At 44.4% G+C, this 19,822-nt stretch overlaps 1 protein-coding gene across 4 annotated transcripts in view; it reads left to right on the top strand.

The window, feature by feature from the left end:
• The window catches only part of TRIP10 (thyroid hormone receptor interactor 10), a 111,375-nt gene that overhangs the window by 67,076 nt on the left and 24,477 nt on the right, over window positions 1–19,822 (top strand). For 3 of the 4 annotated variants that reach the window (XM_053294357.1, XM_053294354.1, XM_053294356.1), the window contains exons 3-5: window positions 9,295–9,351; window positions 13,221–13,368; window positions 14,854–14,916. In XM_053294357.1, coding sequence (XP_053150332.1) covers window positions 9,295–9,351; window positions 13,221–13,368; window positions 14,854–14,916 — 268 coding nt within the window. The remainder of the gene's footprint in view (window positions 1–9,294; window positions 9,352–13,220; window positions 13,369–14,853; window positions 14,917–19,822) is intronic. The other variant, XM_053294355.1, reaches the window with a different exon arrangement.

Genomic DNA, 19,822 nt, shown 5'->3' with positions numbered 1-19,822 from the left:
TTTCATTTTACATTGCTGCCCATTATGCAACGTTCTCATGCTGGAGCCTTTCTTGAGGGCTCTCTTTCCAGGGGAACATGCTCAGAGGCCCTGAGAAAACGAACCACTCGAGGAAAGACCTTCCTGCTCTGCCTCACCTTTCTGCGAACATGATGCACACAACCACCTGGTTGCCCACAGTGATGCTGTGGAGGCCTCCAGAAAGGTGCATAAGAAATCCAAGCATTTGGAGGAGCCCAAACAGGTAGGCGGGTTTCCAGCCAAAGACACCAAAATCCCTCTGCTTCCTCCACCTTTCGACTAAGCAAAAGACTGCTGCTGCCGGCAGTCTGTGAGGAACGCCCTCCATGCCGCTTGCCAGCTATCAAGGAGGGGACCACCATGCTGCCGTCTGACTCCGGAGCTTATCAGCCTCCTGCCCTGCCCTTAGAAGGGCTTGAGGAAGCCCAACCTACAGCTTCGTTCCCTCCTGCAGGACCTCCCAAAACTCCTCTAAAGCTCCCGGCCGGCAAAGAGGTGCTACCTCAACAACAGCCGTTCCCCACTGACCTGCTCTTGCCACTGCCAAACGCGCCGGCTCTTGCCACCAACCAGTTGTTGCCACTGCCATGTGTGCCAGCTCTTCCCACCGACTTGCTGCCACCACCATGTGTGCCAGCTCTTCCAGGGCAGCCGCAGCTATCGGAGGACTGGCCATTCCCTCAACTTCAGCTACCGGATCTAGAACAGACCAAGTGCCCAACACTCCTGGTGGGACTCAACACACCGGCCGAGGGGGATGTAAGCAGTGGTCTCTCTAACTTTTTCCATCTGTGTGCGGAATGAATTTTGTTCTGAGCGGTAGTATCAAGAAGGTTTGTGTGCATGTACATTCAGAATGCAGCCTTTCTGATTCAACTTGAGTGGGATCTAAAATAAACTGAGCAGACATAAAAAAACTTGTGAGTGTGCGCACATGCGCACGCCTTAGAGGGAACACTGGACCTAAGTAAGGCTCTCTTGCATCCAAAGGACTCCCCCCTTCCCTGTCTCAGAGTGGCTGGGGGATTTTATTGCGAGGCAATGCACCTCCTTGATTCAGGCTCATCTGATCCCTCCTAACAGGCCTGTCTCTCCACCACCACTGCCCCCTGTCGCCTCCCGCTCTGCCTTCTCTGCCCACTGCTCAGCCTAGGCCTATTGTGTGACCCTCTTCTCTCCTCCTCTCCAGCTTTTAGCCCCTCAAGACAAGCCATCCCAGAGAATGAGAGGGGCTGTTTCCAGCCTCACCCTGAGGGCACAAGAAAAAAGAGGAGGCCCAGATCATCACCACCATCATCCTCTGGAGGGTGCACCTCGCCACAAGTGGCCAGCACCCCTGGTGCCACCAAAGGCCCCAGTGGCTCTTGCCACAAACCCTACCTATTCCTTCCTTCACAACTTATTCTGTCTGATCATGAGCATCTCACTAAACAATGACACCCTCTCTGACAAAGAAGGAGGAGAACTTTCAGATGAAGCAACACAATTGTTTTCCACTCCTGATTTTGAAGTTATGCTCTCTAAGGCCAAGTGCACCATTAATGCTGTGTCGTCTGTTGAAATGCCTACTACCACTTCACCCTTAGACAAAAATGTCTTTCTATCTAGCTCTACTTATACTTCCACGGTTCCCTTCACAACTCTCTTTTGTGAGGTTATGACAGCAGAATGAGTGGTACCCACCTCCTCTAAGCCCATCAGGGTTCTCCCCGAAAAGCACTACAACTTAACCCAGGATGTCGCCTCTCTCCTCGCAGTTCAATCAGTGGATCTACCAGTAGCTCAACCTGTTTCTGTCTCAGTGGTGACTAAAGAGGGGGATGAACAGCTTAAGTCCCTTGAGGACTGCAAATGTGACATTCTCCTTCGTAAAAGTCATTCCGCCATTGCCAGTGTCATCAGAGCCGCCTTCACTAACTCAGTCTTTGCCAGGGCCTCTGTGCTCTGGACCAAGGAGTTAGCGGTCTTGGTCCCTCCAGATAACCCTAGGTTGTGTCAAGGGCTTACTAAACTGGCTAAGGTCTCTGCCTTTATGACTGACTCTAGCCTGGACTGTGTTGCACAGGTAGCCAGAGTTATGGTGTCTGGGGTCGCTCTCTGTGGCTGAAGCATTGGAATGTTGATTCCAGATCTAGACTTAATATTTCTGCCACTCCTTTTACAGGGGCTTGTTTATTCGAGGAAGCTCTAGACCAGACCTGCTCAACTTTGGCCCTCCAGCTGCATTTGGACTACAACTCCCATAAACCCCACCACAGTGGCCAGTAGCCAGGGATTATGGGAGTTGTAGGCCAACATCTTCAGGAGGCCAAAGTTGAGAAGTAGGGATGGGCACGGAACTGGTTCAGAGGCCCTTTATGGGCTTCCAAAATTATTTGAACAGCAGGCGGTTCCACTGGTTCGAAGGCGGGGTGCATCTTTAAGGTGAGGGAAGGTGCACTTATCCCTCCCTCTGCTTTCCCCTCACCGGCACTCTGTTTTTTTTTAAAGTCCATCGGGGCGGCAACATACCACCCTGGGGCCTGTTACGCCCTTTAACAGAAGTAATTGGAAGTATCTGACATGCCTGCGCGCACTGGGCATGGGAGTGCACATGTCACGGGTGGGTGTGCACACAGTAGGTGCATGTGTGCAATAGCAATAGCAATGGGCGCGTGCCTGTGTCCGGCACGTGCAGCTGCATTGGATACTTCCAGTAAAGAGGGTAATGGGGTGGCGGAGAGGTACACAAAGTGGAGCACTGGTGGGGGGAAGTGGAGGGAGGGCTACGTGCACCCTCCCCCACCTTTAACGATGCACTCCCTCCGCCTTCAAACCACCCCCGCCCAGTTCCGTGCACATCCCTATTGAGAAGCCCTGCTTTAGACCCTATCCTTGTTGAATCCAAGGATAAAAAGAATGCACTACCTTCAGCTCGCAGAGACTTTCATAGACCATTTAGGTTCAGTAATCAGTCCTTCCGTTCCTCCAAGATCTTCTCTAGACCACCACCAACTACATCCAGAGATGACCGCGGCTCTAACTACAAGCCCACCCAGTGCAATCAGTGGCAGCTGCAGGGAGAAGGCACCTTCAGGGGACACTCTAAATTGATCCTTCCCCCCTTCTGCCACCCAACCATCCCACAAACAGTGACTACCTTCCAGTTGGGGGGCAAGCTTCTCCACTTCTACCATCAGTGGGAAGCCACGACACAGGACTGCTGGGTGCTCTCCATTATCACCCACGGATATGCACTGGATTTTCTCTCGTCTCCCCCTGATCACATAATCATGTCTCCAGAGTTTAAGAAAAGAAAAAAATCTGACCAAACAACTGAGAATGAAACAAACCATCCTTGATCTGGTTCAGATCAAAGCCATCGAACCCATGCTGTCAACTGAATTATGGCATGGCATTTACTCTATTTTATTTTTAGTGCCAAAGAGGGATGTGTCTTGGAGGGCAGTTCTGGATCTCAAATGCTTCAATCACTTCATTCTAAAATGCAAATTCCGCGTGGAGTCCCTATGCACCATCAAGGAGGCCATTGCCCCTCAGGACTTCCTGGCATCCATCGACCTCACTGAGGCTTACCTCCACATCCCTGTCCTTCCAGAGCACCATTGCTCCCTCAGGTTTTGCTACAATGGTAGCCATTACCAGTACAGGGCTCTCCCCTTCAGCCTCTCCTTGTCCCCAAGAGCCTGCACCAAGGTGAAGTTTGGGGACTTGATTTCTGAACTTGGAATCCAAAATGAAAGGTGTCGCCTGTCCAGGCTCTATTCCTAAGTAGTAACTGGCCTTTTAAAGGGAAAACCTGTCCTTTGGATAGAGAGTAAAAAATATTGTATTTCCCCAGTAGAGGCTGCATGCAGGGGGAGAGGAGGTAAAAAAAATAAAAATCTTGGCTGCTGGTTGTGAGCAGCTCAATCACATGCATGGGCTGCACTAGAAGGAAAGAGAGAGCTTTGCCCTCTGCCACTAAACTGTACTGCCTCCCCCTTGAAAATTGCTTCCCCAAGCCATGGAAAAGCTCAGTGGAAGAGCTATGAAAAGTGGAAAGAGGCGGCCAGATGAGGATGTCGGCTGGAAATGAATGCAGCAGGGTCGGTGCTCCTGAATCTGTGACTTCAAGCAGGGAGAACACTGAGGGAGGGGATCTCTGATTGCTGCCTGCTGCCTCGTTGCTAACAAGCCAACCAGTTGTTGAACTTCTTACAGCATTGCTCTTTGCACTGGGAATGCTAAGCAGACTTTGCAAGCTCTCTTTGGCAAGAGAGGACCAACACTGGCAGAGCTAACAGCCTAGTTATGCTTGACTCTTCCCTGAGTTTATCTTCTTTGTTGAGGCTTCTGCGCCCCCCCCCCGTGTGTGTGTGTGTGTGTGTGTGAGAGAGAGAGAGAGAGAGAGAGAGAGAGAGAGAGAGAGAGAGAGAGAGAGAGAATGATCTCTCATGTTACTGTTTCCATGGCCCTTTCCTGAAATAGTATATGATCCTCTGTCCATCCTTCTGTTTTGAGACACACTAAGCACAAGAGTTGAGATGTACAGTGGGTATAGGAAAGAATCACCCCCTTTGATAGACCTTAAATTCTGGTTCCCTTACATCCTGAAATGAAAACACAAAGAAAATTCCCTTCACCAGCTGTACTTATCCAATGCAACCTATAACATCCAACTGAAAAACATCACAATTACAGTCCAGAAAAAGTGTCAGAAACAAAAAACAAGAATTACTGAGATTGAAAAAGGATCACCCCCCCCCCAATGTCAATATTTTGTTGAACCACCTTTTGCTTTAATAACAGCCTTGAGTCTGTTGGGATACTTCTCTATCAACCTTGCACATCTAGACGGAGCAATATTTGCCCACTCCTCCATACAGAACTGTTCAGGTTCGGTCACATTGGATGGTAGGTGTTGGTGGACTGCTATCCTCCCTGGATCCGGTCGGCCCTCCAAACTGGATGGAAGAACAAGGAGGAAACTGGTAAGAGAGGTTACCAAGAGGCCAATGGCCACTCTGAAGGAGTTAAAGGACTTCATGGTGGCGCAGTGGTAAAACTGCTGCCCTGTAACCAGAAAGGTTACAAGTTCAATCCTGACGAGGGGCTCAAGGTTGACTCAGCCTTCCATCCTTCCGAGGTCGGTAAAATGAGTACCCAGAATGTTGGGGGCAATATGCTAAATCATTGTAAACCGCTTAGAGAGCTTTGGCTATAGAGCGGTATATAAATGTAAGTGCTAAGTGCTATTGCTATGGCAAAGAGTGGTTGTTCTGTGCATGTGACAACAATTTCACGAGCGCTCCACAGATGTGGCTTGTTCGGGAGGGTCGCAAGGAGAAAGCCACTTCTCAAGAAAGGCCACATTAAAGTTCGTTTGAGCTTTGCCAGAAGGCACCTTGAAGATTCTGATGCCAAATGGAAAAAGGTCTTATGGTCAGATGAGACCAAGATTGAACTACAGGTGAAACTCGGAAAATTAGAATATCGTGCAAAAGTCCATTAATTTCAGTAATGCAAATTAAAAGGTGAAACTGATATATGAGACAGACGCATTACATGCAAAGCAAGATAAGTCAAGCCTTAATTTGTTATAATTGTGATGATCATGGCGTACAGCTCATGAAAACCCCAAATCCACAATCCCAGAAAATTAGAATATTACATGGAACCAAGAAGACAAGGATTGAAGAATAGAACAATATCGGACCTCTGAAAAGTATACAGTGTACTGTGCTTGATTGGCCAGCAAACTCGCCTGACCTGACCCCATAGAGAATCTATGGGGCATTGCCGAGAGAAGGATGAGAGACATGAGAACAAACAATGCAGAATTGCTGAAGGCCGCTAATGAAGCATCCTGGTCTTCCATAATACCTAATCAGTGGCACAGGCTGATAGCATCCATGCCACGCCGCATTGAGGCAGTAATTGCTGCAAAAGGGGCCCCAACCAAGTACTGAATATCACCTGCCCTGCCTCGCACCCACCCACCCCCCAGGCCCAGCAACTACCAGTTCACTGGCATGGACTGAAAAATCCATGAATTGAACATAAAGTACTTGTAGGATAAATGCTAGGGTTTTTCTCTTCATTTCTACATGCATCTGAAGCAGCTTTTAGTGCTGCACTGAAGGAAGCTCTCTTGAGAGACTGCATGAAAGAACTCAAAGCTGGTCTTGGGGAAGAGAGCTGTTCTTGTGGGAGCAATAATGAATTATCACCTTGACTAAGCAGAGTACACCCTGGTGTGCATTTGAATGGGAGACTATATGTGTGAGCACTGTAAGATATACCCCTTAAAGGATGGGGCCACTCCAGGAAGAGCACCTGCATGCTTGCATGCAGAAGGTTTCAAGTTCTCTTCCTGGCATCTCCAAGATAGGGCTGACAGACACACCTGCCTGCAACTTTGGAGAAGCCGCTGCCAGTCTGTATAGACAATACTGATCTAGATGGACTAATGGTCTGACTCGGTAGCAGGCAACTTCCTATGTTTCTATCTATCTTGCAAGAGCAGCACATGGTTATTATTAGTAGAATAACTGTGTTATGACTCTAGTCTCTTGATGGGTGCCACTAACAACTAAAATTGGACCTGGCAATTGGTACCTGGGGTTGCTGAAGTAGAACAGGAAGTAAGTTTCTCCTCCTTCCTGTGTATGCTGCTCTGTAGGGGCTGGTTGTTCATTTCTCTACATAATCTTCTCCCTTGTCATTCCTCTTCATTTTCTACACATCCATATTGGACATACAACCTTTTCTCCCCATCCGTACCCTTCAATCCTCATTTGCCTTCATTCACAATCCATATTAAACTTATTAAAACCTTTGTTTTAAAATGAGATTTAAGGGGAGCCCCACTTTGAACTTGTGATTTTAAAAAGAATGAACACTGAAATTAAATATGCTTGCTTTCACTTCCTCTCTCTATTACAAATATATTGTCTACGCCCTTCTATATTATTTATTTGGAACTTACACTCTACTCACTACCGTTTCCCTTCCTGTTTCACTTTGACATTTACTTGGAACTCCAACCTACATCAACAGATTCAACAAGTGCACCTTAAATAATCAAGCCCTAGACATAATTGTTGTCAGAAATTCACAAACCAGGGGCTGTCTAATGAAGCTGGTTGGCAGGAGATTTAATACGGACTCAAGGATGTATTTCTTCACACAGAAGGGAATTAATCTGTAGAATCTAGGCCACTAGCTTAGATTGCTTTTTAGAATGGAATTCAAGTTAGACAAATTCATGGTGGTCAAGTCTGCCAATGGCTACTAGTCACAATGACAACATGGCTACCTCCAAAGTTCAGAGCCTCTATGCCTCTGAATACCAGTTGCATGGGAGCAACGGTGGGAGAGAAGTATACCTTTATCTCCTGCTGGAATAAATAGGCTTTTGTCCTGATCTAGCAAAACTCTGCTTCCTAAGCCACATTTCCAAAACTCCTATCGGTCTTCCAAATCATCAGCTCTGGAACATATAAAGTTATAGTAATAGGAGTATACATTCAGAGGAGTATATAATTTCTCATCAGAGTTGTTTCAAACAGATATCACTCACAGGAGGAAGAGCTCTCAAGTCACAGGCTGATCAGCACCGGCTGGAAAGAATGGAGAGGGAGGGAGAAGATGAATTGGAATAATGCACTGATCCTGCCGCCATTTGGGACTCTCCACCTTTTTGTTCCTCTGGACTTGCTCCAAACAGCTCCTAGTTATAGGTCCTATTGCACACATGCCAGTCCTAATTTTCAGATGTCATTTGTGGGGAAAGAGTGTCTAAATTTGATACAAATGTGAAAATAAATAAAAATCTAGTAGTGTTGGTCTTCTCACATTTGGAAGTCTCTCAGTTGGTAAGTGAGGCTCAAAATAAAAGAGCTGATTGAAATGATGTATACTTTCAAAGCTTTGGGCAAGGAAGTCTTCCTTCTGCCTCACCACTTGAAAACATTTTGCTCTGGAATAGTGATTTGCTAGGCAACTTGGGTTCTTCCTTTTTCACTTGTAAATTTTTGATGTTGTGCCAAAAAGGGGTAGCAACTTGAAACACAAGATGTGTATTTGTTGCTCTTTCAGCAGTTCAGAATAGAAATGGTAACTGATATGCTGACATGTTTTTTCCCCAAACAAAAGAAAACATATAAGCCATTAAGTGTTGATAGCACATGTATATGGAATAATGGTAAACTCCGTTAGTGCTTGCTTGGACTATCAAAGTCTTTCCTACTAGAGTATGAAGAGACAACTCCATAGAGAATATCTAAGAGATAACTCCATAGAGAATATCTCCTGTGCAAGCCCCATTCATATCCTCTGGACTTATGCATGAGAAGTTCCCAGCAGAAGTTCCCAGCCTTGTCCATCTGTTGTGCTGTCTTTGAGGTCTTTTCCATCCTTTAGGAAGGTGGTGGCGGCTTGCATGTTCTTTCCCAGGCTGGAAATGTATTAATTACTGTGTTTTCTCCCCCTTTCTGTGTCAGAAAATCCTGTTTCACAGGAAACAACTCCAGCTGGGCTTGCTTTTCTTATTTTTAAGATGCCTTCCTAGTTCAGACTTGAGTTTTCTCTCTGCAAGTTCCTAATATGGGTCGTACACACGTCTTCAATGTTTTTCTTTCTTTTTTTTAAAGCTAGTTTATACAAAAATATAGTTATTAGGTCACAAAATACCTAATATTAAAATCCAAAATATCAATATGAACACAGATTCCATGTGCACATTTGAGAGAACATCCTTCATGAGACACCGCAGAAATAACTATCCAGTATAGAGATATCCATCAAAAATGGTACAAAACATTGAGGCTATTCATACATAAGGATTTAGTGCTACAAGCATAGGCAAGCATGGTGGAGCCTCTCACACACTGATCTGAAAACTTCCTTATGTTTTGCAGCAAACCAGGATTGCAAACGATGGTTTATTCCTGGTTTGCTGGGTTTGGATGAAATGGCAAACTGGTTTGCCGCTTATCCAGGAATGAGATGTTACTGTTGCCAGGAGAGTGGAAGATGAAATTGGGAGCACATGAGCCCTAAAGAGTGTGTTTATAAGGCTGAATCGGGGTTAGGCACTATCTGAATACAGTCCATGTGTGCTACTTTAAACCATTGTTCTATAATAATAGAAGAATTCTCTCTGAGACGTTTATCTGACCCTCTGTATTGACACTGCTATCTCAACATTCAATTCAACTGAAGCTGCTTTGTAGATAAGCTGTCCAGTTTTTGGTCTGACTCTTTTCTTTCCCTCCCTCTCATTTACAGGAATCTTGTAAAAAAGCATCTCCCTAAGAGGACTACTCGAGAAGACCCAGAATCTAAGTGAGTATTGCTCAGTGTGTGCTTTGCTGCAGTGAAGTATGAGTTGTTCCCACTCAGTTCTATACAATAAGAGCCTTAATTACAAAAACCCAATCCTGCCATTTTCAAACTATGGCCTAGCTTGGCCTGGGCAAGTGACTGACAGGCTGGTCATCCAGGTGGAAGTGGTCATTCAGGGAGGCAATTTTTCTGAAGCAGCCCACGTAATCCCAAAGTTGCGCCCAGCATTCTGCTGCAATGCAGCAAGAAATTCTGAGGCTCGCCTTTTGGATTACATGGCATAACTGTTTGACTCAGTGTCTTCAGCATCCTCTGAGCTTCAGTTCACTCTCCGAGTGAATGATCTCAACAAGCCCTGGAAATGGCTAGCTTGCTACAGTTAGCAATTGTCCCTTTCTAGGTCTGTGTATTTCAGCGTTATGGCCTTGCTATGCCTGTTTATCACCAGCAGCTGTTAGTCAGACGTATGTTTTATCCACACTGACTGGATCTTGTACTCATTAATTTTGTTTATTTGCTATAAGTACAATTGTATGAGGTAGAAATAATCCAAATACAGTCGCTAGTTATTTTTACAGTAGTTTTAAAGGACAGATGCCTAAAACATTATGATCTAAAGATGACCAACCACCATCTCCAGGTGGTTTACAAGCACAATTTTGGCTTTAAAAAAACTCCAGTGTTAACATACCAATTAAAATCAAAACAAAGCCAATTAAAAACAACCACCAAATGCCTAATTAAATAGATGCATCTTTAAGGCCTTCTTGAAAGCTGTACAAGGATACAAACCTTGTATCTTGTCTGGGAGTAGGTTCCAAAGTTCATTCCAAAGTTCTTGTCTGTGAGTAGGTTCCAAAGGCTACAGGAAGGCCTGGCCCTGAGTTGGCACTAGACAAACCAGTGGCAACTTCATGCAAACTTCTCCAGATGACCTTAACAGGCAGTGGGGATTATATAGAAGAAGGTGCTCTCTTGAGTAACCTGGGCCCATGTCATTTAGAGTTTTATAGATAATTACCAGCACTTTGTATTTCCCTCAAGAGGGTATTGGCAGCCAGTTTAAAGCTTTCAAAACAGGACCAATGAAGTTGTCCCCTAGACCATCCTGGCTTCTGAATTTTGCACTAACTGAAGCTTCCAAACTACGTACAAAAGCAGCCCTACATAGAGCACATTACAGCAGTCAAGTAGCAAACCATGCATAATGTTTTGAACTGTCCTGGAATTTATCGTTCTAAAACATAACAAATGTGGGCCATCTCTGTATAAACAGTTAACTGTTCCAGATTCTCCTTCTGCCTTTACGAAATATTTTTGTCTTAAACAAAACAGGCACATCCCACAGACTGACGAAGAAGGGATTGTCTGTTTCCAATAGTACTTTTGTGGCCACTTTGCTTTACTTATTCCCTCCTGCTGATCCTCATCAACTTCCTAGTTCTTCCTGTGCCTTGACCAAGGGGTGGGGAGACTAGCCTAAGTTTCCATTTCATCACCTTCCTAGTCTCCTAATTAACCCCTGAGCATCTCCACTCCAAGTAGGTGTGCTTCTTTTACTGCTTGATTTGTAGCTGACTCTCTACTGCTGTTTCTCAGCAACTTCCCAGTCTCACCTGGGCCTCAACTCAGAGGTGCAGAGTAGCCTAAGCCTCAATTTCATCATGTGCTTTGCTGCTCTCGGCAGTGGCCCAAGAACATTCCCCACTTATGACCAAGCCACTCCAACTGGTAAAGCGCGCGTTCAATTCCTGCCTCTCCGCCCATTCTTCTTCCCTGTCCCCTTTCTGAGCTTCCTGGTGCTTGCTTCCAGCATCATGGCACCCAACTACCTTCTCGCCAAATTTACTAATCAAGGGAATCCTCCTCCATGTTTGTAGATGGCACAGAACTGTAGGTAATACCTAGGTAATGGATAGTTAATGCCTCGGAAGACGGGAATAAACTGAAAATAGATCTTGACAGAATGGGAAAATGCAGAATGGGAAACTAATAAAATGAAATTCAACACACAAATACATTTCCTAGCTGTTACTCCAGACCATATATTGTTTTATAAACATCTACTATGTCCTGCAATTACATCAGACTGTCTGTCCCACAACTGAGCATCATATAGATTTTACCTTTTGGTATCTTGCACTCTGTATTGATTTGCTATCTCTGTCTCTTGCATTGCTTGATGTTTTGGCCTGACTTAACATGGTTCATAAAACAAAAGATAAAACACTTTCTTCTTTCTCTGCTTGGACGTTTATCCCGACTTATTTGAGTGGCCATTGCATGCATCTGACAAGGCTTGGCTCTGGTCCACAAAGGCTTATCCCCATAGGACTCTGGCTTTTTTCCTCACCTGCAGAATGGAAATAATGATGCAGTTATTTGCAGGGTGGTTGTGAGAATTAAGTGAAATGTTGCCTGCTCTGAACTTTAAGGACAAAAATAAGCTGTTAATGTTGATAGACCTTGTCCCCTCTGCTATACCTTCCCTAACTTGCTAACTTCAATAAAGGCTTACAGAACAAATGGCACCTCAGCATAGCCCTCTGATGACACTTCTCCTGTTTATAAGCTTGGAATTCTGCCACCACAAAAATGTCTGTAGAATTTAGCTGAACTTTCAGAGTTGTCTCAAATGTTTGTGACAGACAGACAGCTAAATGGAAGAATGACTGGCTCCTTCCAGTCTGAGCCCTTTGGAGGCTGATCAGTCCCCTCAAGGAAGATCCATTTTATAAACAAGAACTTGCAATTTTATGGTGGAGCTTGACAATGAAATATCTGATGTTACTGCACTTGGACTCGGAGTGAAGCTGAAGGCTATAGATATTGCAAGGGAGCCACTGAACAGACACATTTCTGTTCCTTGATTGTATTAAAGCAGAGTAAATGCCCACTGGTCTCAAGAGCCTACTTTCTAAGACCTTTGTAAGATCCAAAAACAAACAAAAACAACCCTGTTGAAAGCAGAAAATCCAAACAAATCATACATTCTGCACCAAGGGAAACCGTCTACTCAAAACTTAAAATAAATTATGCAAATCAGTACAATATGAGCAACTTTATATTTTTTGGGGGGGAAATCCCTTCAGTTTGCTTACGATATTCAAAACACTAAATTCTCCAAGCATAGTGGCAGTTACATGGTGTCACTGTTGTTACCATAGGGGCTCATACAATACTGATGGTAAGCTATGGACATTTAGATGCATAATGGGTATTAATGATCCCTTAAATCATTAATCATTAAGCCTCAGTTGCCACTGATGGAATGTCAGTGCTGGTAGACTTATTTTTGTGTGCTGGGTCAATCTTCTTGAGTGACTCACCTGGCAGTATGTTCACAACTATGGGAACAGCCACAAATGTGGGTCTTCTCACACACAACTTGGCTATCCCACCTTTTTAACCTCTGTAAGTGGATAGCAGCAATGACTGATAACCAAATTATGGCACAAGGGTTTGAGACATCACTGTTGTTTTAAGTTGCCTTGGCAAGAATGGAGGGTCAGTTATACAGAAATAAAGTCTACAGGGTAAAGGAGAGCAATTGGGGATTTGTCAGGAAGAGCTGACGCATAGGAATGCACTTTAGCAGCATCATGATGAATATATATGAATGTGATGAATATTTATATGCCACTTTTCAACAAAAGTTCCCAAAGTGGTTTACATAGATAAAAGGGCTCACAATCTAAAAAAGAAACACAAGTTAGACACTAGTAACAGCCACTGGAAGGATGCTGTGCTGGGGATAGATAGGGCCTGTTGCTCTCCCCCTGCTCAATAAAGAGAATTGCCACTTTTAAAAGGTGCCTCCTTGCAAGACTATGTTGTTAGATCCTTCCTACTTTTTCTTTCCTATGCAGGTTCTGCCAGTATCAGGCCTTTCTTCAGGTGGTGAAGGAGCTGAATGACTTTGCGGGCCAGCGTGAGGTAGTAGCTGAGAACCTTCTGACACAGATCTGTGTGGAGCTTGCGAAGTATTCTCAAGAGCTCAAGCAGGAGAGGAAATCGGTAAAGTACTCTCTACCTTTGGGGTAGCAATGGACAAGTTTACATTGGTTACATTTTGGTTCCACATGAGATCTCTGAACCTCAAGAGCAGATGACCTCACCCCACTTGCATGTGAGCCAGAAGAATTTTACTTCTGATTAGTTAGAAACAAATCAAGAATAGTCTTGATGTCCGAACTGACCAGTCTTGTTTTATTCTAACCAGTGTTTCGTTCAAATAAGCCTAGATGTGAACCCAAGGTTTCACACCTTGGGTTCAGATAGCAGTTTATTTCAAGTACATTGGGAGGAATGAACTAAAATTGGTTGGCTCAAACATCAAGACTACCTTGGTTTATTTCTACTTGTGATCAAAAGTGGTTTACAAAAACAAGAATTATACTTACTTTAAGTGCATTGCATATAATAAAAGCAATATGAAACCATTAAAGCAGATTGGACAGCAGAGCAATAAAACAGAACAAAACCCAACAGAGATTAACACTAGATTAGAATGATTAAAGAACCTAGGAAGATAAAAAGTTTGAAATCTGGCACCAGGTGAGCCTTCCTGGGGTGAGCTCTCCACACATAGGGTACCACAGCCCCAAAGAAAGGCCTTTTTCTGGTCACCATCAGCTTAATTTCCCAAAAGCAGGGAAACCTGAGACCATTTAAGCTGCTTCATATGTGAGAAAGTGGTCCCAAGGTCTGCTGGGCTTGGTCTATGTAAGGCAAGAGCCCAGAAGCTGACTAGCACCCAATATAGCTCCATGAGAGAGTTTACTGTGGCATAGTGAAGTCCCCACGTGGAAGCTGGATCAGTTTGGCTGGCTTAATATAGTCCAGCTGTTCTTGTTCAGGAGTTCATGCTTTCATACCCAGCAGCTTCTGCAAGATCCTCCCTTGCCGGCAAACTACACAGTGCAAATGGATTTAATGAATCCTCGATGTTTTTCTTGTTAATGAAAAGCAGCCTTAGGAGGCTGCAGTCTTGAGCAGAGGAGCTGCAGGAGTTGGTGCTCCTTTACTCATTTTCATACCACCAGCCTCTTCTCGCAACTGTAACTTCCCACAGCTCCTTTGCGTGTAAAGAAAAATATGTGCATTGTGTCTGCTGCCACCTAACTCTGTTTTTACTGAGGCACAAGTGACATAGGCTGATTATCCCCACTACTGGTGTCTACATGGAGTGAAGATTTTTTTTTGCATGCAACCCACCAGTGACCCCATTAGTGCAGCGCAGAAGCTTGCACAAGTGGGGGGGGGGTTCTCCCCTCTGCTCCCTGGATTCCACAGAAGCACTCATTGTGTCCTGTGAGTTGATTGAGTACCAGGAACATTCTTAAATGAGGATGGTAGAAAAGGAGAAAAGTTATCTGCTGCGAGATTTGGAAATGGAAATGCTTAATTGCAGTGGCTTTTGCTTGGTTTTTGTATTTTTTTTAAAAAAAAATTTAAATAGTTTTTTAAAAAATACCACTTTCAAAATTCTTCTCTTCCTAGCATTTGCAAGAGGGCCGAAGGGCTCAGCAACAGCTAGAGAACTCCTTCAAGCAACTTGAAAATGTGAGTCCTCTGTTCTCGATCTTCACCCTAGTTCCGCGAGCTGGGGATGAGGCTTTTATGCTTCAAAGTAGTCTTGGGCCTACCATGGATTTGGCTAAAGTTCAGAGCAGGAACACAGCTGTGGAGGAGCTCATTGTTTCCGTTAGAATTTTCCAAATATTTGGAGGATACAAACATCTTGAGACTGAAAGGAGCTTTTTATTTAGAGAATGTTTCTTCTACTAGTTCTTTAAAATAATGTTAGGCTTGTTGGGTAGAGGAAAGCTCGGAAGGTGGCTAAGTCCAGAGTAAAGTAAGAGGGGGAGTATGTACTGTAGCTCTAGTCCTCTCCCCCCGGCTCCTATATAAGTTACATTTCATCAAATTTTTTATATATTATATATACTGCTTAGACCTTTCATTGATTTACCAGTCTTAAAAAATAAAGTTTCTCAGATTGCCCCAGTAATTTAAATGGCTGCACATTGTCCTGTGTTTTGTCATTCTAGTACAACACAAAAAGACTCCCAATTATGAATGAAGTTATCATCTGCCTTGTTTGTTTTATTTTGTTTATCATATTTTTATACCGCCTGATATATACATCTCTAGGCAATATACAAAATTTTAAAAACAATATAAAAGTCATAGATTAAAATTCACAAAACACAATAAAAGCAATAGCATAAAACAGTTATTAAAACAAATTATTAAAATTAATTTTAATGAAAAGCCTGCGAGAACAGGTGAGTCTTGAGGGTCTACCTGAAAACAAACAGAGAAGATGATGCTCTTATTTCAGCAGGGAGCATATTCCAAAGCCCCGGGGCACCCACAGAGAAAGCCCAGACGAGCCGGCAGCAACTGTAACCGGACCTCTCCAGAAGATTGTTGTCTGGCAGGGTTCATGACAAAGAAGGCGCTATCTTAAAAACCCTGGACCCAAGCCATTAAAGGATTTATAGGTGATAACCAACACTTTGTATTTCACCCAGAAACATTTCGGCAGCCAGTGCAATTCTTTTAAAATCAGTGTTATGTGGTCCCTTTGTGTTGTCCCAGAGATCAATCTGGCTGCCATATTCTGTACTATGGTTTCTGGACTATATACATGGTTTCTGGACTATGTACAAAGGCAGCCCTATGTAGAATGCATTACAGTTGTCAAGCCTGGAGGTTACCAGCATATGCACCACTGTTTTAAGGTCATTTACCTCTAGAAATGGATGTATCTGATGTATTGGCCAAAGCTGATAAAAAGCACTCCTGGCTACTGCCAACCTGAGAAACCAGGGAGAGCTTGGGGTCCAGGAGCACTCCCAAGCTACGTACCTGATGTTTCAGGGGGAGTGTAATCCCATCCAGAACAGGCAAGTCTAAACTATCTTTCGGTTCCCAAACTCCCACAGTCATTACCTGTCTTATTTGGATTCAACCTCAGTTTCTTATCCCTTATCTAGCCCATTACTGCCTCTAGGCAGGCATTAATAGCAATAGCACTTACATTTATATACCGCTCTATAGCTGGAAGCTCTCTAAGCGGTTTACAATGATTTAGCATATTGCCCCCCAACATTCCAACAGGGAAGATATGCCATTTCATGATGAGGCTGACATGGAGAAATAGATCTGGGTGTCATCAGCATATTGATAACACCCTGTACCGAACCTCCTGATGATCTCTCTCAGCAGTTTCATGTACTGTAGGTATTAAAGAGCATTGGAGACAATATGGAGCCACACTTTCGTTCTCACTATGCAGAACAACAGTCACCAAGTGAAACCATCTGGCATCTACCAAAAAGGCAGCAATGAAAACACTGTAAAACAGTGCCACCCAATCCCACCTCCCTCAGGTGGTCCAGAAGGATACCATGGTCGGTTGTATCAAAAGCCTCAGAGATCCAAAAGGATCAGCAGAGACACTCCCTCTGCCAATAGCCAGTTGGAGATCATCCATCCGGCCAACCAAAGCAATTTCAACCCCATAGCCCACACAAAAGCCAATTTGAAATGGGTCTAGATAATCTGCATCTTCCAAATCTGTCTGGAGCTGAGAGGCCACCACCCACTCAATCGCCTTGCCCAACCATGTAAGATTAGACACAGGTTTATAATTAGCTAACTCCGAGGGATCCAATGCAGGTTTCTTCAAAAGTGGTCTAATAGCCTCCTTAAGACAAGGAGGCATCCTGCCCTCCTTCAGAGAAGCATTTATAATATTTACCAGACCCTCTCTGATAATGATTACCAGATGAGGTAAGCCAAGCTGAGCAAGGGTCAAGAGAATAGGTTTTAGGACGCACAGTCTGAAGCAGTTTGTACCTATCCTCAGGAGTCACAAACTGAATCTAATCCCATAAGAGGAGTTGCTGGACACCTCCACAGTAGACTCTGCAGTAGCTGTGGAATCCAGCTTGGCCCAAATATCAGAGATTTTATCTGCAAAAAAAGTCATTAAAACCATCACAGAGTAACTGATGGTTCCAAGTTTAAATTCAAAGGGATGGGGATACATACTAGCCCCCTCACAGCCCTAGACAACTCAGCTGGACATGAATTTGCAGAAGCAATACAGGCAAAAAGAACCACTTCTTCGCTGCCCACACTGCCAGAGCATAGCACTTCAAATGTGCTCTGTGTTGTCCGATCAGACTTGTGCCAAGTCTTCCACCCATTTGCACTCTAGTAGTCTATCTCGCCACTTCAGCTCACGTAGTTCATCTGAATACCATGGTGCAGGTCGGAGAGGACACTTAGGAGTGATTCTGTCTACTGCTTTAGTGAATTCATTATTCCATGTTTTGCACTAGAGTATTGACAGAATCACTAGCAGAGCCAACCGTAAACCCTTCCGAGGCTTCTTGGAATCTTATTGGATCCAATAACCTCATTGAGCGGACTAATCTAATAGGTCCTTCAACCCTGCAGAGGTGGGTTGTGGCTGTAAGTTTTAGCTTAACCAGATGGTGATCTGTCCATGACAATGGAGAGATGACAGAAGTCCCCTCCCATGGAACACCACCCTGATCAGAGTAAAAGACCAAATTGAGTGTGTGACCAGCATCATGTGTCAGTCCAGAGACCTATTGTGATAGGCCCACTGTTGTCATGGCCAATATGAACTCTTGAGCTGCCCCCGAAAACCCAGCCCCAAAATGAACATTGAAGTCCCCCACCAACAACAACAACCTGGGCCACTCCAGTGCTAACTCAGCAACCAGGTCCGTCAGCTCAGTTAGGGACTCCATTGGGCAGTGGGGTGATCAGTACACCAGCAGAAGTTCCAATTTATCCCTTGACCTTAGACTTAGGTACACACATTCAATATAGGCCAAATCCCTGATAGGGATCCTGGTAAGGCAGATGCTATTCTTATAGACCACAGCCACCCTATGTCCCCGCCCACATCTTCTCACCTGCTCCACCATGGAATAACCCTCTGGGAGAAGCTGGGACCAAACCAGACCACTAACCTCTCCCGTCCAGGTCTCCCGTGATACATACCAAGTCAGCTCCTTCATCCATAATCAAATCATGGACTACCTCAGATTTATTTTGAGCCAACCTGGCATTCCAGAGTAATAAGGTGAGGTTCTGTGGTTGGTTGGCATTGCTATCCAAGGTCAAAGAGATGGTAGGCCTGCTAGAAAGGGAAACAGCAATGGAATTTCTGAATTTTCCCGTATAACAGACCGCTGGCCTACCAGTGCCATAGCTTAATCAATTTCCCACCACCACTGGTATCGCTGCCCCAGAGTCGTCCCCCACCTTGCCATCTTTGTTCAACCCAAAACACAAACCTGTACCAGGCCTAACTAAATACTAGACAGCAGTGAGGTGAGCAGGAGTCTTCCTTGCAGCAGTCAAAGACAATAAGTTGGCCCCAGCCCTCAGTTGCACCCCTGAAGCCCGGCCCCCTTTGGCGGCTGCGCCTCTGGCCTGCCCCAGTCCTTTATAAGCCAGAAGCCCCCCAGCCCCACATCTCAAATGGACTTCTGGAGCCTGGCTGCTGGAACAGGCCCCACATAGCTGTAGCTTGTCAGGGCAAGCAAGCGAACCTTTGCTGGTAAAAGAGCAGACCCCAGCCTCCGAGCAAGGCCCCTCCTCCTAACTTAATTAGGCAGTTTTACAAAACATGCAGTTTCCCAACGTTTTTGTTTACATTTTTAATACTGTTCCCCCTCCTAGGACCTCAGAGTGGTTAAATGCTCATTAGCCAATCATTCAGGTTGGCAGCTTAGTACTGAAGCTCTAGTATTAGGTTGGCAGCCAAGACTCCCCTTTATTCCCTCTAAATTAAAGTTACAAGCTTTCTAGAGTGAGCTTGCTTGCTTGCTTGCTTGCTTATTTATTTATTTATTTATTTATTTAAAATGAATAAATAAATAAATAAATAAATAAACCCCATTTCTAGAATTGTCCATCACCTCGTTCTTGTCACATGTCAAGTTTGAGAGAACTGGAGATATGTCAAGGAAATTATTTGCAAATGATCAAAGACTCAAGCATTAGAAAGAAGATCACAAGGATAATTGTCAACATTTAAATGTTTTTCCCCAGAATCCTTGAGGGCTATGCACACACTTTATATGGATCCAGCAGGATAGCTCAAAAGCAGCAGAAGTTACTATAAAATACTAATATGTACACACCTCCTGCAAGGGCACGCAAATTTTACATGTCTGAGAGAAATATGTGGGCGCACATTCTCATGCAAGCCAGTTTCCTGGCTACAGTGTTTTGGTCATGAATTGCTTCTAGGACAGTTCACCTTCCTGCACTTTGTGTGTTTTGTGCTTAGATAGAACTCAGTTTAGGGTCCACTGTCCCTCCAAACCTTTTCTGAATACAACTTCTTCAGCATGGCCTATATACAGGAGGAAATCTCCCAGAATGAAAAACAATCTAATCTGCAGTGTGTGGC

The sequence above is a fragment of the Hemicordylus capensis genome, chromosome 2, assembly GCF_027244095.1.
Source record: "Hemicordylus capensis ecotype Gifberg chromosome 2, rHemCap1.1.pri, whole genome shotgun sequence".
Taxonomy (NCBI): Eukaryota; Metazoa; Chordata; class Lepidosauria; order Squamata; family Cordylidae; genus Hemicordylus; species Hemicordylus capensis.
Note: the sequence above shows the minus strand (reverse complement) of the source record. Positions and strands in the feature narration are given on the sequence as shown.